The sequence below is a fragment of the Cibotium barometz genome, chromosome 64 (genome assembly GCF_041138505.1).
Source record: "Cibotium barometz isolate CiBa-2024 chromosome 64, ASM4113850v1, whole genome shotgun sequence".
Taxonomy (NCBI): domain Eukaryota; kingdom Viridiplantae; phylum Streptophyta; class Polypodiopsida; order Cyatheales; family Cibotiaceae; genus Cibotium; species Cibotium barometz.
The window spans coordinates 2,161,021-2,187,500 of NC_141109.1; the positions used below are offsets into that span (position 1 = coordinate 2,161,021).

General features: G+C 40.7%; 1 protein-coding gene across 1 annotated transcript in view; it reads right to left on the bottom strand.

Annotated features, from left to right (window-relative positions):
* Positions 1–23,420: 23,420 nt before the first annotated feature.
* The window catches only part of LOC147603201 (GRAS family protein RAM1-like), a 28,926-nt gene continuing 25,866 nt past the window's right edge, over positions 23,421–26,480 (bottom strand). The window contains exon 2 of the mRNA XM_086796546.1: positions 23,421–26,480. This exon is cut by the window's right edge and continues 82 nt beyond it. Coding sequence (XP_086652672.1) covers positions 23,990–26,480 — 2,491 coding nt within the window. The 3' untranslated portion in view covers positions 23,421–23,989.

Consider the following 26,480-nt stretch of genomic DNA (forward strand, 5'->3'; position numbering starts at 1 on the left):
ATGATGTACCTAGACAGAGGATCCTGATAGATTTCTTTGCACCAGACCAGCACCAGCAACCCAGCCCACACACCTCCTGATACCTCCTCCATCGAGCCATCAGGGCACCGGCCACGCTACCAACAAGGAGTCACCACTGATAGAGTAGTCGTCGTGCGCTCATCGACCACGCCCACTAGGATCTCGACTACCACAACATCCTCACCATCACCATATGAGAGCCATTATTGCTTGGCATCAGAGGCGCCTACCTCGCGTCTACAGCCTCTCCATTCTAGACAGCCCCATGGTGGAGATATTTGACTTGAGGAGAGGGAATCACTTCAACTGATCAGCATACATGGATTTACTTGACATACATTTTCCAGTATTTTCTACTCATTATCATCTAGGAGTCTTACTTATAGTTCTTATAACTGTAAGACAATCAGTTTATTGTACTTTTCAGTTTCATTTAGTTGTTCTCTTTGATGAGACACCAACTTCAGATGTACTCTCAATTTTGGTCTCATAGGCCATTATGGCCTCTTAGAGACGTTCATATATCATTCCATTTCATTTCTCTCTCTCTCTCTCTCTCTCTCTCTCTCTCTCTCTCTCTCTCTCTCTCTCTCTCTCTCTATGCATGAGGTGTGGGTTCTCTCTATCCAAGCATGAGGCGTGGGTTCTCTCTATCCAAGCATGAGGCGTGAGGCTAGGGTATGTAGGCAAACGACACAACTAATCCACACACCACATTATCATAAATTAAAACCCAAGAAACCTAATCTTGCAATCCAAACTCTTTAATCATTGATCTCACTTCCAAGATTGTAATCCAACCTCACACCGATCTCACATCTTTTGTCAAATGTTGGATCGTGGTGATCTAATCCTTGGATAATCCCACTTTCCAGATGATTCAACTTCTTTGATTATTAGTTCTACCATCCTGATCAAACTCCACCAATCTTACATATCTACCATCCTGATCAAACTCCACCAATCTTACATATTTAAATCAATCCTACTTCTCAAATCATGATTTGTTGAGAAATAAAATAGGATTAAGATCAAGGTGGATCAAATCATATGAGAAACATGATTTATCATGTTGATTAAGATGATACATAAAATATGATTAACTTAATATCAAGCTAATGATGACAATTAAGAAATACACCACCATAATTTCATTGCATTAGAGTTGGTCCAAGTACATCCTTTTTTAGCTCTCATGGAGCTCCCATCTCACAAGATGTGTGCACCCTTGTGCCAACCATGTGTCCATAAATTCTCACACTACATGTGCCTCCTTGCACTTTCCGTGTGCTACCTTTTTGACCTTTGATTTAACCTTTTACAAATGACCATACAAATTAATCTTTTCTAATGTACCCTTAGTCCATCCTTTTCTAATGTGCATGATGCTCCTCTTGATCTACTCATGTTGCACACTCACACATTGATTTTCTCAATCCCTCCTCTCAATGTGATAAGGGTCTAACACCTAACATGCATTGACCTAACCTACACTCCATACTCATATGGTTGGAGCGGTCTGTCTAGGTTGCCCTATGAGCTACAATTTTGGCTTTGTCTTGACACTTTACACATCGGGAGAGTGGGGTTACAACCAGGGCTTAGGAGCAATGCTCCTCATATCATCTAGAAGAGGTGATCAGTGTTGCCTCGATCCTGGGAGGCCTCATCACTATCTTCCTTCTTTGACATTACATTGGCTTCTTCCACTCTCTTTTTATGCTAGCAATCCTTTGCTATGTGACCAATTTCACCATAATGATAGGTTATCTTTGTCCTTGGTTCTTCTCTGGTCCTTGGTCTTGGTCCTCTTGAGAAGAGTGCTTTCTCCTCACTTGATGTAGCTTGAGTTGCATACAATGAAGAACTGGATGAGATGAGTAGACCACTAAGAGATTATACCTTAATTTTTTCAAAAAATGGCATTAAGAGACTATAAATCGCTGACTAGATTTTTGCTTCGTTGTGTCACGTACCCTTGATGATATTTGACAAGAATTGATATGTAAACTCCTTAGGGTATAGGTAGGACTTGGCCCAATTTGGCGCAGACACAGAGAACAACACAAAAGACCAGTCAACATTCCAACGCGAAATGTGGGCAACGTCGGTGATGAAATTCCTCAATTCCTCCACAACGTAGATTTGCCCAAGGATGAGGAAGGTGTGGCTAGAAGATCTTCCCAAGTGATGGAGAGAATTAGAGGAACAAGCCGCTTCAAATTTTGGCACAATGGAGAAAGAGGGGTAGTGTGGGATTAGTGGCTTAATCAAGATTCATGGAGCCTATTTTTGCTACTAGCTTGAGATGGGATAAGTGAAGAGGCATGGCTCTGATACCATGTTGAGAAATCAAACATGATTAAGCTCAAGGTAGATCAAACCATACGAGAAACATGATTTATCATGTTGATTAAGATAATACACAAAATATGATTAAGCTAATATCAAGCTAATGATGACAAACAAGAAATACACCACCGTAATTTCATTGCATTAGAGTTTATCCAAATATCCTTTTATAGTTCTCATGAAGCTCCCATCTCACAGGATGTGTGCACCCTTGTGCCAACCATGTGCCCATAAATGCTCACACTACATGTGCCTCCTTGCACTTCCCATGTGCTACCTTTTTTACCTTTGATTTATATAAATAATATGTTGAGAATCATGGATCAAGCTCTCCTACTAGAAAATGAGATATTAATCCTACTCTAATAATAACACAATTAACATGACTAATCTAAGGTGGGTGAACTCATCATGAGTGAGTAGTGAACTCAAGTACAATTAGGTTAGAAGATTGAAACTTGTACTCATAGAGAGACTTGAGATTTGTGCGCAAGTGATATGATTTATTGCTTGAAATGGCCCCCTTTTATATGAGGAGGTGCACCTGGGCTCGTACATCAATGTGGGATAAATCCCTTTGCTCATGTGGGTGCATGCTAGCTTTGCACTTTCTTGGCTACTCTTTCACACTCCCTACCTCTTCCTTGTGCTCTTTGGCACCACATTTCTCAACACCCCCCCTTGGTGCCAAATCTTTGGGCTACTCAAGGTGGTTGGATGTGAGGTTTACAACATATTTTCACCCCCCTTGTTGGTGGTGACTTGACCTATCTTTGAGGTCTAGAGGTCATCTCTAAGAGTGAGATCCCCCCTTGATAGAGACTTGACCTATCTATGAGGTCTTCTAAGAGTAGGGTTACAACAATCATTACCCCCCCTTGGTGCTCAACTGGCTACTCTCTCGTTGTCGAGTGTTACAACATCTCACATGATTTTTGGCCTACTCATTTGGTGGCCTTTACAATGTTGGCTTGGGTAGTGACTCACTAGAGTTTTCCTCTTCTAACTTCATGCTTTTTTGTATCCCTTTCGATTTTTCTCCTTGAATTCTTTTCTTCTTTTGCTTTTTCTCCTTGAATTCTTTTTTTCTTTGGCTTTTTCTCCTTGAATTCTTTTCTTCTTTTTCATTTTGGCATTTCCCTCTTCATTGTTTCTTTGGATCTTTTTCTTACACACTAATGCGACATTATGTCATGTACTGGTGGGTGGTCTTACCCATGAGCTTTTTGAGTCTCTATGGCAATGTCTAAAACCCAATAAATGTAAACAGAAATGCAATATTTTTATGGGAAGGTCTTAGCTTGTATGGCCAGTGTCTAATCCCAATGCAAAACATGGAAATGAAATATGTATCGCTAGGACGTGCAATATGCATGCAGATTACACTTATTTTTAATACAAGAAAATGCGTGATTACAAATTAGGTGCATAAGCATCGACGAGGCATGGCATGTTCTTCCTTCTTCTCTTTGATGATGCCCTCTTCTTCTTGTCAGATCTTTGGCCTTTGCTTGTTGTTGCTTTGACTCTGGATTTTGACGACTTCTTTAGTGTGGACATGAAGCTCTTCGCATGATGCCTTTAAATTTTTACATGCAAATTGAGGTCACTAGCTGTGACAGTTTGGGTGCAGTATAGTACTGTTGGCATAGAATACAACAGTTTGTGTAGGTCAAACAAGAGTGCTGTTTTTGGAAAATTTGTGTTGCAGACAAGATAACACCATATTAGTGAATTTGGGAATTTTCCAATTTCCATTTTTGAATACTTAAAAAAGGGGACATGGATAACATGTTTGTAAGTTTCTTAAAACCCTATCATATGACCTATCGTTGGAAAGCGCTTGAAAAATGGAATCTAAAGAGCTATAAAACGCTCATTTTGGACTAGTGGTGTTCAAGTTATGGTTAATCCAAACTTTTGACCACGTGTCCCAAACTTGTGGGAAATTCCCATATTCCCCAATATGGTGTTAGATGTCAAATGATGGAATAAACTAGATTTTTGCAGAGAAGCTTGACAAGAATAACTTCCATTCTTGGAGGTTTAGATTGACAAATTTCCTGATGGGAAAAGTTTACTGCTGGGACTACATTGAAGGTGAACATGAGGAGGCACCGGAGATATCGGAGATTAATCCAACTGCTATGCAAAATGTAAAAGAATTCAAGGATTGGAATCAGGGAGCAAGGAAAGTCATGTATTGGCTTTCTATCATCAACATACAAGACACTATGATTTGGAATATATAGAATACCAAGTCACCTAAGGAGACATGGGATATTTTGGTGAAGCTATATGAAACTAACACCAAGGCACGAAAGATTTAGTTAAAGAATGAGTTTCATATTGTGGAGAAGAAAAATATATCTGTGAATGATTTTGCCTTGATGATCAAAGGCATTGTGGAATCCCTTGCATCAATTGGTGTTTCTGTTGATGAGATGATAAGGTGGAAGTGTGTCTATGTGGTCATGGGCCACAATACAAGGTATTCAAGACGTCTATTCAAACTCGGGAGAACATTCCCAACTTCACAGATTTGGTGTCAATGAAGAGAAGAATTTGGGTGAAGATCAACAGTCTTCATAAAACAAAAACAGTTCTCAGAGCAGCATGCCATCTACACAAGTGTAGGTAGAGGACGAGGTAGAGGTCGTGGATGTGGCCAAACAGGTAATCAAAATTATGGTTAGTAGCAACAAACAACAGTCCCAAGATTCCCAACAACACATGGGTAGAAGAGGCCAGTTTAGAGGCAGGGGGAGTCAAAGAGATTGTGGTAATTGGCAAAGGCAACATAATGATACACGAGGTTGTTTTTACTATGGTAAGCCTAGACATGTGTAGACAGATTGCTATAAAAAGTAGAGTGACATGTGAAATGGAAAAATGCAGCAAAAAAACTAAGCATCCTCTAGCAGAAATAATGAGGATAATGAGAGGCTGTTTGTTGTGCAACATGTGGTTAATGCTATGTCTAGAAATGATGTAGCAGCATGTAAGGATGATGTATGGTATGTTGATTCAGGTGCTTCGAACCACATGACAAGTCATGGTGAGTGGTTCAAGGAAATGGAAAGCCTTAAAAGACCAGGTTTTGTTGAAACAGGGGATGACACGGCTCATCGATTGCCCATGTTTGAGATGTGCCATTGTTTATGCAGGATGGTAAGGTAAAGTACCTTGCAGATATACTTCATGTTTCAAACATTACAAAGAATTTGGCTTCTGTTGGCCAGATGATTGAGCACGATTTGTAAGTCTAGTTTAACCCAGATGGCTATTATAGAAGACTTTAAAGATAAGTGCAAGTTGGTTGCAAAAGGCAATAGAGTGGGCACAATGTTTACATTGAATTTAAATATGCCTGAAGTGAGTGCTGTAATGTTTACAAATGGTTCAGGAGTTGTTGCCAGATATAGACATTTGGCATAATAGAATTGGGCATGTAAATGTGCAAAGAATGAAGTCTATGTAGACTAAAGAAATTGTGATAGGGATGTCTAAGTTTAAAGTTGAAGGTATACAGAAATTATGTGAAGCATGTCAATTTGGAAAGAAAAGAAAGCATGTATTTTCACATGACAGAAATGTGAGTAGGAATGTACTAGATGTTATGCATTCAGATGTATGACGAAGACTATGTCTATGGGTGGTTGCAGGTACTACATAACATTCATCATTGATGACCACACGAGGAAAGTGTGGGTGTATTTCATGAAGGAGCCAATGAGTTCTCTGAATTCTTGCGAAAGAATAGCATTCAGAGGCAATTTACATGCAGATACACTCTGCAGCAAAATGGGGTTGCTGAGCAGAAAAACAGGCACATTATAGAGATAGCACCGGTATTGATGGGGCAGAGAAGAATATGTCACATAGTTATTGGGATGAGGTTGTGTCTACAACAATTTATATCATGAACACGACTCCTACTACAACCATACATGATGCCAAACGCCAGAGGAGAAGTTTACTGGCAGGAAACCTGATTTGTCTCACTTGAAAGTTTTTTGATGTATTGCATACGTGCATGTGCGAGATGAGTTGCGTACCAAGCTAGATCCAAGGGTAGAAAATAGTGTGTTTATTGGGTATTCCCTTGAGCAAAAGAGATATAGATGCTATAATCCGACTACACGCAAATTGAGGGTAAGTAGGGATGTTATATTTGATGAGATAAGTAGCTAGTATGGTGCTGAAATGGATGTTGTTTTGGGGATTATGTAAGTGGAAATGTGGTTGCATAGACTGCAAGTCAGCAATCATCACAGTCATTGAGTGGACCAGGAGAGTCCTCATCTAGCAGTCCAATTGATAGACCATGGAGTGGCAGGCTACGTCATAATACCAGTCCTAGAAATGTTGTTAGTACATCACATAAAGGCAAAGAGAAAGTGGTTGAGCCCCTTGGTATGCCTGATATTTATGCAAGGCATTCTCTTGTTGATGGAGAGTCTAGTGGCTTGAAGATGAGCCTTGATGAGGAGCTTGGGATTCCAGCAATGAGACACCTGGTGTGAAGAAGGCTATGGAAGCCATGAATGAAAAGTTACGAAGGTCTGGAAGAGTCAAAAGCCCTGTATAGAGGTTGACTTATGATAGTTATGTGGCACATCATTATACTTATATGGCAAAAGTTGTGCAGGTTGTAGAGACCACATGTTTTGATGACGCTATTGGAAGTGTGTGTTGGGAGAAAGCTATGGATGAGGAGATGGATGCATTGTATGGAAATGAGACTTGGGATTTGGTGCCATTGCCTAAAGGCAAGAAAGCTATTGGCTATAAGTGGGTGTATAAGGTGCGTTAGGAGACTTTTGGACATCTTTTGGGACTTGTAAGGATTCCTAATTTTTAGGGATTAAGGCTAATTTTGTGCTTTCTTAAGGAGACAAGGTCAATCAAGAGGGCTACTTGGAGCCTATAATTTGAGCTTTCTAGCCCATAACTCCCCTATAAAAATAGGGTCTAATGTTGTCATTCTCTGTCCTCTTCTCTTTCTACCAAACTCATAACTAAGGGGGCTTGGCAAAATGAATTTTGTTTTTCCCATTTTGCAAGTTTTATACTTTGAAACTAACCCCAGACTCATATATATGTAAAACATTCAATTTTTAACCTTGATTTTACCTTAAAACCCACTCTATCTCATCATTGAATGCCTCCACCTTTTTCTCCTTCATTTAATGCCTCCACTTCCCCACCAAATCAACCAAATCAGAGATCTCTTGTCACTTTCCACATCATCAAGTGCTGATCATCTTTCTTGTGGTCCCACCCATAGGAGATGCTCAAGGTACAAGGCTTTCTAGGAGATACGACACTACCAGCAGTCCGTAGAGCTTCTCATCCAGAGGGCACCTTTCTCACGAACGTGCAAAGAAATTTTATGGGAATATAAGATGGAATATCGGATGCAGTCGGTTGCCCTTGAGGACTTGCAAGAAGCCGCTGAAGTATATCTTGTTAATCTATTTGAGGATACCAACTTGTGTGCCATCCATGCAAAGCGGGTCACCATAATGGGAAAGGATATGCAATTGGCCCATAGTATTCGTGGAGAAAAGGGGAACGAAAAATGAGGAGTGTTCAATGATGTATCTTTCCATTTCGCCGCCGCGCGATTTTCCCAAAGGAAAGATTCCCGGGCTAGTTGTGGTGGAGGTTTCCTTCAGTGGGGATTTTTCTAGCAGAGTTGTACAGTAGTGTTTCCCCAGCAGGGTCGCCAGGCATTTCTTCGCTAATTTTCCTCTTAGTGGAATGGCAAGACGGCAGTCTGGGGTGTCATACCAGTCAGGCAATGCCGTGGGAGACATGTAGCCACCCGTCAGAGCTTTTGGATTTGAACATCAAATCTAGAGTGGTCATGGGGACACTCAAAACTCAACTCAGCCTTGGAACTCTTCACACTCACACTCTGCTCTCACACTGCTAACTCTCTCTCTCTCTCTCTCTCTCTCTCTCTCTCTCTCTCTCTCTCTGTGGCACACAACATGTTTCTTAAAACAGAGACACATCATTTCAAGTCAACACATTGTCGAGAATAAACAGAGATAAAGTGAGTTGCAACATTGCTCCAAAATCGGCACAAACTCCTAAGTACAAATTCACTACAGAGCAACTACTCAAGACATGACTGAAAATCTCCTAAGAACTACAACCATAGCATGGTTCAACTTCACACCTAAAAAGGGAAGCACCATAATAGTGGGCCGCTAATTTTTAAGTCTATAGATATAAGTATATGTAAGTACAAAAATAAATATAACTTTAAGTATATATTTAAGTGCAAATAATAATATAAGTAACTATGTAAATGTTATGGATCACCCTAACCCTCCTTGAAACACATCCAAAAAGAGATTACTAGGTGAACCGCAACTGTCCTGGGGATCTTTCTAATGGCCAAGCTCGTAACCCTTGAAGTCTCCAAGCTCCACAACTCCTTGAGAAGATTTATTATGATATTAACAAAGACTGTTGAGGCTCGACGCACTAACTGAGAGTCTAATCTCACAGTAGCTTTATGGACCTATCGCATGCCATTTAAGACGGTAAATGGACTTGAGGCAATAATGCCTTGGGATTTCATGATCCCTAGCTTAAGGGTAGCTGGAAGTGAAAATCTTAATGGTAATGAAATGGATGATCAGTTGTTTGTTTTAGTAATTGGTTGCACGCCATTTAAGATGGTGTATGGAGTTGAGGTAGTAATGCCTTAGGGACTCATGATCCCTAGCTTAGGGTATGTGTAAGTGAAAATCTCAATGGTAATGAAATGGATGATCGGTTGTTTGTTTTAGAACAACTTACATAGGAAAGGCAAAGTACAGTGCAAAACATGCTGACAAAAAAGGACCAAAGAAAGAAGTGGTTTGACTAAAATCTCAAGCACAAGAAGATCGAGGTAGGAGATATTGTACTTATGTATGGTGTTCGTAATGAAAGAAAAATCTCAAATATATTGCAAAGGGATCATTTAGGGTTTGTGACGTTACTCCACAACATACTATACGTGGTGAGACTCTTGGTGGAGTTGAAACTGTCGGCTTCCTTAATGGTAGTAAGTTGGAGATCGGGCTTTCGCCCACTTTCGCCCATTGTCCAATATTCCCCTTACCCCAAAGAATCCTTACGTGCTTCTCATGACAAGAAATCCACCATGGACCCCTTACCCCAAAGAATCCTTACGTGCTTCTCATGACAAGAAAGCCACCATGGAAAGGGCTTCTCAAAAGAAGATCTAAGCCCAACAGGAGGCAAGGGAAAGATGAGAAAAACTTCAATAACGTCTGGAAGCAAACATTGGACCTACTGCACAAGCTTGTATTGGAGAGGTAATCGACAATATATGGAGGATCACATCCCAGCTCTCAGAAAATCCATTAAGTTGGCTAGCCCCTATGGTAAAGTGTTTTATAATGCTATGCTTGACACAGGTGCTAGTCACAATCTACTCTCCTTTGCTACATGGAATCAGTTGGGTAAACCTCAACTTGAAAAGTTAAACATGAGAATAGAGGATGTAAGTGCCAAAAATACCAAGGTACTTGGTTTTCTTAGAACTATCATCTACGGTGATAACAGGCACTTGGTTGATAGCTTTTTGGTCATGCCCATAGGAACTTTAAAAGAACATGTCATTCTTGGATGGACCTGGATGATAGCGACTCAATGTGTAATCGGCTGGGCAACAAGGAGTGTCTCAATGGAAAATAATTCTAACCCTACATTTTTACACTCCACGAACATTGTCCCCATATCAAATGTGTTGGACCGGCAACAAGCGTTTGAATGCCACAACAATAACAAAGCCTCAACATCAACATGAACATTGCCTCCACATCAAATGCATTGGACAAGCAACAATATCCCACAAGATTTAGATTTCAAAATATGTTAAAAAGATGGTGTTCCCCTTAAGAAAAGAAGACTCTAACAAAGCCTTCAGTTCTCATGAGGCCTCTACAAGTTATTCAATGCCTACTCAGCCTCCATTTTCAAAAGTACTTCAGGAGATCCCAGTACTTGGGGAAAGACTAGCCACCCAACAAGTTCTTTCATCAATGTCAACACCTCTCCAAGAACCTGCAAGTTCTATCTGTGCTTATGAAATCATATTACCATATTTAATCCTCAATTACTCACAACATCAACAACCAGGTGCGCCCCAAAGCAAGAGTACCAAGTGGATAAAAGCTAGAGAGGGTGGCTATAGAAAGCTTACATAAGCCTTTGTGAAGTCTAGGGATGACCTACAAAAATAGTAAGGGGGGAATTTCCATAAAGCCTAAAACTTTACCCCCTAGTTTCGCTCCCTGAGACAAATTTCATGTCCATATCAAGAGGGAGCCTGTTGGAAAAACCTAACCCATGACAATATAGATTGCAACAACATGTACAACAATATAGCACCTATACATACACATACTAAAAATCTACCTAACCATAAAAATTAACCCAAAAAGAAAAAGATGATGAGAAAGAGCATATGTCAAAATAAGAGAATGAAGTATGGCTCTGTTTTTACTAACAGGCCATGACCATGCATTTTTCTTAGATTGATACAAGTGACCCTATCCTAAACCCAGATTACCTAGATTGGTACTATCAAGGGCCATGACCATGCATTTTTCTTAGATTGATACAAGTGACCCTATCCTAAACCCAGATTACCTAGATTGGTGCTATCAAGGGCACCTAAGTATTCCTCCTTTCCAAACCCACTCACGCTATTTTTATGCACCACTAGGGGAGCAATGTTGTGGAGCCCCCTTTGTAGACCTACTCTACCTACAGTTTCATCCCCTTGCACCATGTTTTAGCTATGAGGGTCACATGTTGTACGTAATGTCATACTTATTCTGGCACTATGTAGAACTTAATTTAGGTGCTATAGGAGGATAGGACTCTTGCAGTCCGTGGTAGGAGAGACACCACATCATGATGACGTGAGTGTACTTTACGTAGTGGGAGAACCCTATCAATTAAGAAATGCACAAGAAGAGCTTGAAGATTAGGGGAGGAGGGCAAGAGCTTATGCACTTACACCGTCATTCTATGAAATAATGTAGCTACTTAGCTTACTTACCTATAGTACTTATGCCATATCATAGTGAGGATGCACTCAGATTGTTACCTCATACACTAGAGGAGACATATATATTAGAAGTAAACCGTGAGGATAATGAGCTTAGTATTGACACTGAGTCTAACCTAGGGTATAAGTTATGACTATCTAATGATGATTTGTTACACTAATTTTTGATGATTTTTTAAGGTTCACAGGAAGCACAAGGGAAGTTCTCAACATTACAAGTACAATTTGCAAGACTGAGTTCCCAACCATATAACAAACTAGGTGTATTCTAAACCCATTCTTAACTAATGCTATTGTTTTGAATTTTAATCTTTTTATAATTCTCAATTTAATGTTTGTTCGAGTGCTTGGTTGCATTGTTCTATGATTGGTCTATCACTTTTCTAGTTATTACTTGGATAACCATTCAAGATTTGGTCCTAGTTCAACCCTTTCTGAGATCAATTTTAAAGTATACCAAAGGAGTATTCCAAGTACTCCACCTTCCTCAATGTGCCCTCTTTAGTTAGAATATAGCCTTCTAGGGAATTGTGAAAGTGAAACTAGTTTAAACAAAAAAAAAATCAAAAAAGGAAAAAAAACCAAGAAGATAATCATTACCATGTGCGATCTAGGTAGGACTTTTGGCTCTTAGTGATGGAGCCTTGGGACTGTAGCCTTGGTCTCCATGCAATGGGACCTTGTGGCTAACAATCTACCAATAAAGAGTTTTTTAAAAAAACCATCGCTATAGAGGTACTTAGTAGTTCTTAGATACTCTTGTTATGAGGTCTCTGGGCCATTGCTTGGGGCTCTGCAGAGTGGTGTCCTAATTTTACATTTTTATCATCTTATTAAATTTTAAAAAATGGTGAAAGCATGTAATAATCACTTAGCAATTTCATTTATGAGGCAAGATAATAGTTAGAGATGGTTTCCCCAAAGTGATCATGTGTAGAGACTAGGGTTATAACCCAAGGCATGCTCTTTGCTTCATCTTAGTATAGATAGAATTTAGACCAACCTTGATAATACCCTTGTCTTAACTAGAAAAATTTGACCAGCACAACAATATTTCCTCACTGCTTGATTAGGTGCTTGCATTGGGCTTCGATTTTAATTATTTTCACAAGAACACCTTAATGGTACCATGTTGCCTTGTAGGACCATACAAGAGGTCCTTCAACATTTCCAATGCCACCATGCATCTAGCATACGGCCTCAACACATCTTCATCAACATATTTTGAGAATGGAATCTGCATCAGGAAAGAAGGCATGTTAACCCTCATTGGACACCTCTCTAGTGTCGACGCCATCCATTGGCAACCATCACCTCATTGGGCTATGGCATTAGAAATGCTAATATTGTATATTTTATGTGTGCGACCGTCTCGCTTGTCTATGAAAGGTGCACCAGAGGATTAATTATTGAGATTGCATGGTTAAATTAAATGTTTGCACAAGCCAAGGAAGCCTTGGATAGCCATGGACGTATGCTTTAAGTATGGTCGGCCAAGGTGTAAATGCTTGGGGCCAAGATAAGGGTCAATTTGTATTATCACCATTCATTCTCTTATGCATAATCAATAGAGTGCTCTTCTTCTCTACTCTCTTACTCTCTTGTGTCTTGCTTGCCTATTTTGATTTGAGCTCTTGTGTGCTCATTGCATGTGTGTGTGAGAGAGAGTGAGTGTGAGATTGAGTGTGAGGAATGTTATGCTGCGTTTGGAGTGCGGAGGTGGCAGCGGAGTGGACCTCTCAGGTGCTCCTGCATAGCACAACCTACAAGGATCCCAAGCATAATTATTCACAAGGTGAGTGACACACCTTGACCCTACATTTGTGACCTAGGTCATGGAACATTGGCTTCTTGGTTAAGCTATTTTATGCTCCCGAGTGTGGTTGGGCAAAGCCCCACGAGACAAGTGGTTGTTTCCTATGTCTTTTCCATGTCGCAAGGGCCTTCCAACTAGTACTAATCATGGATGACAATGTGGAATGCATAACCTATCAACAATGAATATACATTGGTTAATGTGATCAAATCTCATCATCCAAAGGCTCGCCTTCTTAAATGTATTCACAACTTTTTCTATTCGGGAAAAGTTGTTGGACAAGATGTTCCCTCGCCATATGCACTTCTTGTTAATAGAACTAAATAGGGATTGGCAAAAGTACATTTTTTATACTTACTTTGTCATGAGCATTATCTCTCTCCTTAATGAATCTATGTAATAATAATTTTAATAAATTATTTTGATCACTAAGATCAAGAGTTATATAGCCATGGATGAGATATTTCTTTTTATTAGTTTATTTTATACTCTTGGATATCTTGAGTTTACATGAAAGTTGTATTCAAATAGAGACCATACTAGCAAGAAAGGATGCATTGCTCTTAAGAGGGTACTAATAAGAATGGATACATGTCTTTTCTTGAAGAGAACTACTAAGAAGAATGGATACATTGCAGACCACTGAAGAGTCCTAGATATCATGGATGAGATATTTCTTTTTATTATTTATTTTATACTCTTGGATATCATAAGTTTATGTTGCCATATATATATAGGCAGTGATGTGTGTGAACACACTTAGGACCGCAGGGGCACTTTTTCCCTCTTTAGGAGGTTTTTTCCCCCGGCTTGTATATACGCCCATCCTTCTAGGGCTAACTTATCTTTGTACATTGACACAATCTAATACACTTTGTGTTGTGTGCATTCTTGCTTCTTCTTCTCCAAGCTTTGTGTACTTTCCTGCAACCCTAATTCCAACAGTTTACATGAAAGTTGTATTCAAATAGAGAGCATACTAGCAAGAAAGGATGCATTGCTCTTAAGAGCATACTAATAAGGTCTCATAGGGAGTGATTAAAGGACTAGGGGCTCGTGGATACAATTGATAAGGTGGTTGAGTTGGGGGAGTTATAGGTGGAGTGTAGAGTTAGGCCGATTAGAGTGGTGGTGGGGTGGTATCAAAATTGAGAAGAATATGGGGAAAGGGTGAGCTTGAGCTCTTTGCAAGAAAAAACACACACATAAGAGTAGATAAGCACACAAGAGTAGAGAAGCACACAAGAGATGTCTCATTTGCATCTACTAATGCAGCCATCTCTTCATTCCATGTCATCTTCCCACCAATGCTTATGTCCAAGTGCCTCCTCAAAACATGTGGATTCTATCTCTTGTATTTCTTTGACCATATATGCATAATGATAGGTTGGTACACCCATAATATCTCATCCTGTCCACTTTGACCCTTGTAGACCTAGATCACTGCCACGTGTTCTTAACATAGCTTTGGCTCTTTGTACACTAGGTGTAACAACAATAGGCGGGATCCCAACCTCCTTATCAAGGCTTTGTTCTGAGCCACTATCCCTTATTGAAACATCATGCATCATGAAAGGCATATCCATCTTCTGTTTTTCCTTATGTGATACATATGAATTTGCTAAATTTTTAGCACTTGTAGTAGTACTACCAAATGATGTGTCAAAATTCGTGGCATTCTATCTCAACCTTCACGAACAGGGTCTAACAATAATAGTTCCATTGCTAGAGGAATCTTCTGGTCCAAGAACTACATGTGATTGTTGCTGCACTTCATTTGTTGTAGCCACATTTATTATTTACATCAGCCTCGATGGGATCTTTCACTGGTGTACACCGGCTACTCATCTCATCAAACACAACATCCGTACTTGTATCTCTCACACACAGTGGGGTTATAGCATCTAAACCTTTCTACTCCAAAGATACATTGTTTTCCATTTGATTTTTTTTCTAGCAAAATTTTGTTTAAGTGTCATGCCATGAATTGCCTATTAGCACAAACAAAACATTAGGCACACATAAAATAGCCAAAATTGAAACTTCCTTGTGGGGCCAAAAAATGAGGCCCAAAATGGCCTCGAATTCAAAATCTGAGAACATTGAGGTTGTACAGACCTATCTCACACAATATAATTCCCCTTTTTTGCTTTACTGTGAAGGGCATTGACAGTGCACTTTATTGATGTGCCTTCTTGTTTACTAGCAACTACCTACAAAGATGAATAGTAGGTAGTTGTAGAGATTTGTAAGTAGTTATAGAGATATGTAGGTAGTTATAGAGATTTGCTTCCAAATTAGAGGGAAAGAGATGGAGTTATCATTACCTATGTATCGCTTCCTTTTCTCGTCTCTTGAGCCTCTTGAGTTACCATTACCTATGTATCGCTTCCTTTTCTTGTTTCTTGAGCCTCTTTAGTTACCATTACCTGTGTATCGCTTATTTTCTTGTTTCTTGAGCCTCTTTAGTTACCATTACCTGTGTATCGCTTATTTTTCTTTCATGTAACTTGCCTCTTGATCTCTCTTTGTTGCAAATGGGTTCTTTGATACCATGAGAAGAATGCGGGGGAGAGGGTGAGCTTGAGCTCCTTGCACACACACACACACACACACACACACACACACACACACACACACACACACAAGAGTAGACAAGATCATAAGAGATATAAATGGCTAAAGTTTCTTCTATTCTCTTCTTTTCTCTATAACCATAACATAAAGATAAGAGTATATAATATAAGGGTAAAATGTACAAGGTTGGTCCACATTGTAAACTCGACTGTACATGATCTGGCGCTACAACTATATGTCGTAACCCTAGTGAACAAAAGTGGTTGTCTCATATCCTGTAAACCATTGGCAGCATATCTCCCATAATCTCATCAACCATGTGAGTTGCAAAAGTGTGGAGCTACCATCCTAGTGTGTCCTCCATATCCACACTAGTTGAGCTTGATATCTCAACATGAATCACTCATGGTGGTGGGGGGTTGTGTTTGGCTCTTGGTTATTTTGTTTGTTGCTATTTCATAAGATCAATTGCTTAATTTACTATCAAGTTGACCTAACTTCTTATACAAAGTGAAGGATGTAACCAATTGTTTAATTTACTATCAAGTTGACCTAACTTCTTATACAAAGTGAAGGATGTAACCAATTACTCAATTTACTATCAAATGGACTCGATACTTATTAAGGGTGTCTGAGGACATGAAATTAGGTCAATTTTCTATCAAATTGACCGAATTCTTATTAAGGCATTATTCTTCTATGCTCGAGGAGGTGAAATTATTCTTTTTATATCATTGGGATGTAGCATGATATATGTAGAAGGGCAATGGGACAAGGTCCACAAACCTATGATCTTGTTCAAGTTGCTCAATGGATTAAAGCTAATTATAACTAACTCAAAGTCAATTATCCAAGTGTAGTACCAATGTGAAAAACCTTTTCTTGGCTTTTATTGGATATTTGAGATCTAATGGAAATTAACATTCATAATAGTTTTAAAAAAAGAGGCTCTCTAAATGCTCAAGGAAGACCTAGATGTTCTCAATGACATTCATAGCCATGCTAAAATATTTTACGAGAAGATTAAAGCAAACAGTTCACAATTTAAAAATGTGTAACTTTATGTACAAGATCTAGAAAAGTTGTCTCTACTAAAACTAGAAACAATTGAGGAGATGGTTACTAGGAGCTTCCCTTTCACACATTCTAGCTACAAGCAAGTTTTTTGGTGTACTCTTCAATGTTGTTTGACCAGTCAATAATACTCTTGTTAGAGCCATTTAGATTTTGATGGCATAATCTCCTCTAGTAGTCACTTGTTATTTCTAAGCTTCTAGCACCACCGCCAACTACTCAGAAAGAAGCCAATGAAGATGGTGGGAAAGGACCTGGGCGTGTGTGTGTGCCTATCCATGAATAGTAACTCACATGCATGTTAAAATTACAGCAATGTGATGAGCTATGGTGGATCAAATACTAGAATCAACATGATTAACAAAGTGATTAGTAAATAATTAAGACGTGATTAGTGATTAGTGAGTAATTAAGATGTGATTAATGATTAGTGATTAGTGATTAGTGAGTAATTAACAAATAGCTTAATGTAGGCATGGATAATCAAAACCAGCAAATTCTCATTAGGCCAATGCCTCAATTTATAGTGTTTACATCCAAGCATCTAATCCCACTGATTTCTCCTTGATTCTCTCCACCTCTTCACTTTTCCCAGAATATCTCCACACTTCCTAAATCTTCTCATGCTACCCTTTATTCTCTCCACCTCTTCACTTTTCCCAGAATATCTCCACACTTCCTAAATCTTCTCATGCTACCCTTTATTCTCTCCCAGTAGATTCTTCTCACCTTTTCACAGGTTCTCTCACATTTACACATTCTCTTTTACAGCCTCTAACCAAGGGCTTGTTCCCGCACACACCTATTCACTTGTATATTTCAACACCTCCCCTCACGTGAATACTCCTAGCACACCTGGACCCTATACCAAGTTTCCCTCTTACTTGATAGTCCGTGACCAGTGTGTAGCACACACACCTGGACCCTATACCAAGTTTCTCTCTTACTTGATAGCCCGTGACCAGTGCCTCAAGTCCCTAAACTCATAGTCCTTGACACTCTCTCTCTCCATGTGTCCAAGGCTACTACAAGTGCCCGCGACCTTGACTAAAGTGCTCACACATACATCTATCTACCACGTGGCCTACATCATCGGTGGCTCAAAGGTGGTTTTACTTTGTTGGGGCAAGTTACATTGTGTGGGGTCTCTCTCTCTCTCTCTCTCTCTCTCTCTGAGATTTTCACATGGCTCCTCACTCTTTGGAGCCTCACATCTTCTCTTGTCTTCAGTCTTCTTGTCATGGCAGCTTCTCTTCACGCGCCATGTCTTCCTTCAATGCTTCCTCTAGATCTTCTTCTCGGTGTGGATCCTTTTCTTGGAAAGAGATGTTCTTCTTCTCTCATGGCTGGGGCCATGAGCTTGTCCGTCAACTCTTCTTGCTCCATGTGAGCAATATATTTAAATGTTTTGTTGACAGTTCTTTTGGGCTTTTAATGTTTATCTTGTGTCATTATGCAATGCAAACCCAAATCTATGTGGGAGGTCTTACCTCTTGCCTTATTCTAGACAAGGGCAGTATATGAACCCATTTTTACACTGATGTAATGTGCCCAATACATAATGCATATAGCATTCATTCTTATGCACATTCCCAAATGCAACTCTGGCTATGAATAATCTTGAATTTGAGTGTGATTTACAGGCATTAACCAAGGGTTAAATGCAAAATGATGATAACCACAATTTTATCAGCATAATTTTACCAAAAATTACATTAAATCAAGGGTAACCAATTTGTACAGAATGGTTGGAGTATCAAACCAACTCCGAATTGCGATCTAAAGTTATAGGGATCTGTACCAGATACCTAATGGTTAATTTGAACCCTCAATTGACCAAAATATAGTGATTAGTACTGATTAATCAATGATTAGCAAATTAATCCACTATTTTGTGTGCAAAAAACAGAGTATGCGGGGAGTCCAGATCTGATGCCTTAGACTTCAAATGAGTTCAAATGCTTTCAAGGCCATCCCTTCCCCTAGTGTAGAATAATGCATAATCTCCTCCGACAGACAAGTGTATGGCGAGGCTCCTGTGCGACTAGAAGGGTTTGGGCTAATTTTAAGTGTGCAAGGAAAGGGAGCTCCTCCATTGGTTGGGGGTGCAGAGACTAGTTGAAAAAAGAGGAAAAATTATAATTTTTTACTAATCCTAATTAGCAAAATGATTAGCAAGATAATGAGCTCACAAATTGATGGATTCTAGGCATGGCTCTGATACCATGTTAAAATTACAGCAATGTGATGAGCTATGGTGGATCAAATACTAGAATCAACATCATTAACAAAGTGAGCAAATAATTAAGATGTGATTAGTGAGTAATTAAGATATTATTAGTGAGTAATTAAGATATAATTAGTGAGTAATTAAGATGTAATTAGTGAGTAATTAACAAATAGCTTAACGTGATTAGTGAGTAATTAACAAATAGCTTAATGTGATTAGTGAGTAATTAAGATGTAATTAGTGAGTAATTAACAAATAGCTTAACGTGATTAGTGAGTAATTAACAAATAGCTTAACGTGATTAGTGAGTAATTAACAAATAGCTTAATGTAGGCATGGATAATCAAAAACCAGCAAATTCTCATTAGGCCAATGCCTCAATTTATAGTGTTTACATCCAAGCATCTAATCCCACTGATTTCTCCTTGATTCTCTCCACCTCTTCACTTTTCCCAGAATATCTCCACACTTCCTAAATCTTCCAGAATATCTCCCAGAATATCTCCACACTTCCTAAATCTTCTCAGGCTACCCTTTATTCTCTCCCAGTAGATTCTTCTCACCTTTTCATAGGTTCTCTCACATTTACACATTCTCTTTTACAGCCTCTAAACTAAGGGCTTGTTCCCACACACACCCTATTCACTTGTATATTTCAACAATGCATGTATGTCCAATGTTTGGGATCTCACATCCAAAACTTTACATAACCACCTTCAACATGAATGAAATCCGCCTGGTGAATCATCACATAGATCACCTATTTGCCTAGTGACCATCCTTGATACACCCTTCAACATGAATGAAATCTGCCTGGTGAATCAACACATAGATCACCTATTTGCCTAGTGGAAGCTTTTGACCATCCTTGCAGCACCACACCAATGGAGGGCAGCATTTTGTTAATCCCAGGGACTACCTAGCCATAGGTCACCTAGGATTCCAACCCCAGTGGGACACACACTATCTCCTTAGTGATCACCAAATGTGGTGAGAATACATGGTTGTACCTAGAGAAGTCCACATTGACCCCAAGTACATGCCAACCAAAAGAAGGTAGTCTTGGGATTAGTCCATGTGCAAGTTCTTACACATGGAAGGCAAAGGGCCCGTCTACAACTTCCCATACATTGATGGCCTCCACACTACTCATCACCACAAAAATGCAGCTCCAATTGAGGAGCCTTAATGGCCTCTTCTACACCAAGGTACTTGACTCCATTATAGTAGCCACATGCTGGTTCTTCCAGCTCATCATCCCATCACTAAGGAGGTGCCCAAGGGCCAATGGACAAGCAGAGAAGAGCAGTTGGTCTTCAACCTCAATGAAGGTCCCAAATTTCGCCAACAATTAGATCTTTACAACGTTGTCAAATACTTCCACAACCACCATAGACTAGTCACTTTCAAAGACTTGCCAGATACTAGATTATGGGAACCCTTTGATATCATGTGCCGATCTACTCATTAGCTTTCTTGCAAGTCCTTAATCACATCCTCCTATGAGACTAGTGGTACCTTTGGAACCAATGTGGATTGGTAAGTCTCACCCCATGCCAAGCCCTATCTACTACTTTCCAAATTCTTTATGTCAGTACAAAAGCCTTGTCTATGGGTGCCACCCACAAGCCGCATCAAAAAAAGAGTAGAAGAAAGTAGTGGGTTGAAGTTCGACATGGGGAAGGAGCTTCTACACGGGCACATATTTAGACCCATGCCCATACACGACACCTGCAATATACACAAGGGCTCTACATTTAAGAAACACATAGGAAACCACTCTTTCAAGTACGTACATTAAGCCTCATCATAGACCACCACCATCCAAGTAAATTTTTGGATGGGAGGAGCATGACAGGCATAAGCTTGTCCCACGGGCTCTACATTTATTAAACACATAGGAAACCACTCTTTCAATTACTTACATTAAGCCTCATCATAGACCACCAGCATCCAAGTAAATTTTTGGATGGGGGGCTATCACCTCAATCTTCCTCAAATCAACACGAACCTTTCATAGCCTCGTCTTCAACCACACCACCTTGCCTCTCACACATGCCAAATCCCTTAAGCCATAGAGGCCATCCAGCTCTCATGGGAAAAGCTAGTTGCCCTGCATCAACAATCCAATGATCTTGGCTCCCTGAGAAAAGGGATATCGAGTAAATGTCAAATAAAGTAGCAACTAACAACGAGAGTTGAAGAAAGCAATTGAGTTGGAGGAATACACACATAGGGGCACACCCTACCCATTGCCCATGCACGTCACCTGTGTATTTCATCTTTTGTAAGACGGTGCAGGAGCATACGAAGCAGCCTCACCTTGAGCTTAATGAAAGTCTAGGGATTTCGTGTATATACTTGCTTAAGACTAGTAATAGAGGCAAGACCATTTTTAAGTTCGGCCAGCCTAGTGTGATAACTAATTACTTGTTTATAAGTCATTTTTGACACTAAGCAATACACAATCAATCCCTTGCAATAGAGTACTTGTGAGCTCCTCTTCTTGATTCTTGCTTGCATGTATGCTATTGAATCTTGCTTGTTGTAGTTTGTTTGTAGGTCTCCCTCTTGCATTAGCTTCTTCTTCTTCCCCTACCTTTTGTGAGGCAAAACCATAGCAAAGACGAATCCTTGCCTTCTGTGAGAAAGAACCATCGCGAAGACAAATCTCTATTGAAGCCACCTTTAAGATAATAATTTTATTTTTCTTCAGGGAATTGACAGTTTTGAATCTTTGTAATCCCAAAACCATAATGTGAAATTAAGTTCTTGAAGTTGTCTCATGATCTTTTTCGGTCACTCTATTAGACCCACTTCTTTTTAGGTTTGTGAAGAAGCCTTCATCATGTGAAGCTCCACCTTATCTCATACAATTAGCGCTTGAACTAGGCTTCTCGTGATCATCTCATTTCAGGTCATAATGTTTCCAGCACCCACCAAATTGTCATGAAGTTGTATGATCTTTGTGACATAGGAGGTACCAACATCTATTTTTTTCTAGATTCCCAATGATTTGATTTCTAATTGTACGTCTCTCTAAGATAGCATTGCCTCAAACGACTTCTTTGGAATTTCAAATGCCTATGAGCTATCTAAACAACTCATACTTCATATTTTGCCTTAGCAATGAACACTAAGCATTATCTTTTTTATCTTATTTCACCTTTTGCTGCAAGTCTTTTTTCTATAGCTTGCACCATGTTCCAACTATTCCCAAATTTCTTTCATAAAGCTTGAATATAGTTTCAAAAGTCATGTTTCTAAGGATGCCATCTCTCTTTGCCCTTTTTCTAAATAGAAAGCAATAGATATGATGAACAAAGACTGCTCATTAAGCTTGTCTAAGCAAACTTGCTCCAAATACTAGCTTGGATCAAAGAGGAAGGGTGGTCTTGTACCACAAATTTGGAGTTACAAGCTCAAATATCACTTCCAAAGATCATAGAGTGAACAAGGAGTACGAAAACAAAGACTTATGTATTGAAAAATGAAGCAAAGCTACCCAACTACAATGAAGTGTAGAAGGCCAAACCCCATCAATGATAATGATAAGTACTAATGGAGAAATAGTCCCATATAATGAAAAGGGCATGTAACTTCACTATGCTTCTTAGTTACATGAGAATCATGTTTTTCGCATGCCAAACTGCTAAGATTTCTACTAAAACATAAGCCAAAAATCAGCTTTTGTTGCACCTACATCTTTCCATATCTTTTGGTAGACTTGATTCTTGCTAGGTAAGGATCAAGCTTGTAGAAGATAGCAATGTGCAATTCTATATGGCTTATGAAGAGAGATGGTGTGAGCTTGAACAAACTGCTGGGTAAGTTACTGTCAAAATGAGAACTGTTGAAAGTTACTGCTCAAGAACAGGTATGTTGTTGTCTCACTCGGGCTAAATCCTTCTTGGCAGATGCCCAATTGATGGTCCACTGGGCCTACCCATTCCACCCTCTGCTACCAATCACATACAGTGCACTGTCAAGGGAAGCAAGATTCCCTTGAAGGGACACAACTCTTATTTGTGGATAGGGAAAGTAGAGGCAGACCATTTGCACATTTGCTGTCAAAAGAGGCAATAGCCACAATAAGCCTGAGTCATAACAGAAATGTAAGAGACCAATCCCATCAAGAAGTCCCGAGGGAAGACATTAATCCAATCTAGCAATCTACTTATCAGTAAGTCCTTAAGGAAGACACTAATCCAATCTACCAATCTACTTATCTAAAGCGAAACCCATTTTTGTCAACAAGCATAAAACTCACGATTATAAATGGCAAGATTTACAAGTGACAGCAGCTAGATGTAGGCCATTGTCTACATTCTCAAATCCCGTCCCCCATCTTTTTCAAACATGGAGATCACCTACATTCATGATCCGTAATGACAAGCAAGAAAATGGCAGAATCGTCTACAGGTGGCACAAAGGCGGTGCAGCCAGAGGGTGGAGGCGGCTCAGTCAGACAGGAGTCTTGGCGGCGGCCAGAGCAGTGGCGGTGCTGGCTTTTGTTGGCTGCTGCTTGGCTCTGCTCAGGGCGGCGCACAGCACATATGTAGGTGGCTGGTGGCGGAGCAGGCGCTGTTGGTACTGCTGGAGGTGCAGTAGGCAGAAGTGGCACAACAGCTGGCGCATAGAAGGCGGAGCAAAGGTGGCAGTTGGCGTTGCAAAGGTGGCACAACCAAACAATAAGAGGTTTTGAATCACAAATACAAATTGTGATTCCACTAGGTTGCACTCCGTGGCCATTTGGCAGCATAGGCTTTCATAATGACAGGCCATGAAGAACTTTGGCAGGCATAGGTTGCACTCAGTGGCCATTTGACAGCATGGGCTTCCATAATGACAGGCCATCTAGAACTCTGCCTTTCCAACCTAGCAGCATCCAGCATCCATCTTCATCCACACAAAAATTATTGTCATAACTGTGTTTAACAATAGCCTGAGCCTCCCTCACCATATTTTGATGCAAAGGCATCGGCTCAAATCCAGCCCTGTATGTTCGATTTTGCCATTGACTGTACTTCTCAGGTCTCTCTACCCTCTCTGGCCCTTCAATTGCAACAATGTTAAGAATGTTCCTACCCAACACTTCCCTTTCAATCATCATCCTTTCTTGGTTGTCTCTTCTGGTTGTGGCGTCTATCATGTCAAATTTACTGGAATAGACAGCAAGGGCTTCCTTGAATCTGGACATAAAAAAGGGGACATTGTAGCTTCCATTCTTGATTCCTTGAACAAAAATCTTTGGGTTCATGCTGCGGATCTTACTGAGCACGGTCTTCCGAGGATTTGAAGCCAGTACTGTCTCATCAAGCAGATGGTGTAGCCTGTACATGCTGTTCACCACAAGAACCTCATCCTGCCTCAGATGTAAAGAGGATGGCTGGACATTCTCCCACTTGCTTGCGACTGCATGATACTCAAATGGCACTCCATATGTTTTTGCATATTCTGCTAATCGCCGACCTGTCAACTCTACTCTTTCTGCAGACTTGATTGCTGGCTGAGGAAAATCAATCCCCGTGATGCGAAGAAGGGGAGGTCCGCCTTTGCGCTCAGCAAGGGCACTGATCAGATATGGCCATTGTAGCCCATATAAAATGCCGTAATCTACAATGTGCAGCCTAGAAGCACCCTTGGCTGCTGCAAGAATGGCTCTGTTGCCAAAGTAGTAAGAAACCTTGAAAAAGGGGCAAACCTCCATGTAAAGATGATGGGCTTTGAGCATTTTGGCTGCTGAAGGCCCATTGTTAGTGAAGGCTGTGTACAAACGACCACCTGTGCCAGAGAGGCGGGCAACCAAGCCTTCAGCAAAATAATGAGCCAGCCGTTGCAAACCATCTCCATAAGGAGACGAATACTGCCTGATCTCTTGCAAAATCTCGTGGGCTCTTCGTATATTGTCTGCCGCAACAGCCTGTGCACAGCCCACTAATAAACTCTTCAAATCAACAGTTGTTGCAAATTCCATTGCTCCCCTACCAAAATCCTTCTGGATGGGAATTCTGCGGGCCTCCTCCCTCATACAAGCTATCCCATCATTGAGAATCCTGGCATACCTCTCTGCATTCAAGTCCTTGTTTTGCACAAAAGAAACCACTTCCTCTCCCCTAAAATCCAAAGTTATGTCACTGCTCCCAGACAAAGGGGAGCTGATGCTTCGAAGCTTCCCTTCCAGTTGTGATGCATCTCGTTTGAACCTACTACCATTAGCAGCAGGGTACGTGCTGCTGGCAGGGATATCCAGGGTATCGGAGACCGACCTTCTGAAGGGCTTGGTATGATCAGTGCAATGGGACTGGTGCAGATCGACACCATTCGACCCTAAGATTGGGCTCTGCTGCCCATTCGACTTGGTTCTAGTCTGGAGCCCATGGCCATTCCAGGGAAAGTTGAGGGTAGAAGAGACAGAAAATACAGATGTATCATCCCACATAGTGGTTTCAGCTTGACATGGCAAGGAGTCCAATTTAGAGAAAGAATCCTGCTGAGAGACAACATTGTTGCTAGCTTGAGAGCTAGTGTCGGAAGACAGTTGGGGTGAAAGGAGAACACTTCCTGCTAAATCAGAAGACCAGGGAGGTGAAAAGTCTGCCACGGCCAGAGTGGGCACCGCTGCCACAGGAGCTTCCTGCACTGGGGAGATGGCTTCCATGTTGTTGAGCAGATCGTCCACCCATCGGTACTCCTCACCGGCCCAGTTCCCTTCGTCGTGAGCAGAAGCCCTGGCAGGGTCATCCTCCTGCACGGAAAACCTAAAAGGACCTTCTACATGAGCTGAAACCCTAAAATCGTCATCCTCTGGCGCAGCAACCCTGAAACAGTCTTCCTTCTGTACAGAATGGTCTTCTTCCTGCACCGAAACCCTAGAAGGTTCTTCCTCGTTCGCAGAAACCCGAGAAGGGTCCTCGTCTGCACCGAGGATGTCGTAGAAGCCCTTGACTGTGGAATAGTAGGAGGTGCACTCCTGCATCATGCATTTGCGGTCCTCCATGTCCTCTTCCATGAGCATCTTATTGATGTACTGCAAGACGGGGTCACGGAAGGAATCCTCACCGAGGTCCAGCTGCTGTTGCTGCAGGGGAAGCGAAGCCGTGGAGGTAGCAGAGAACCAAGATCCATTGTCCACAGGGGCACAAGCAGACGCTAAAATTGAAGGAGTGGGAGGAGGGGAGCTGTTCTCCTGCAGGCGGCTGCTGGACGGGGGCGACGAGCCATGGCGATCAGAGATCGATGACGGAGAAGAGAGGTCGGGCTTGAGGTGCTGCTGCTGTTTGCGCATCTGGGTCTGCAGCAAT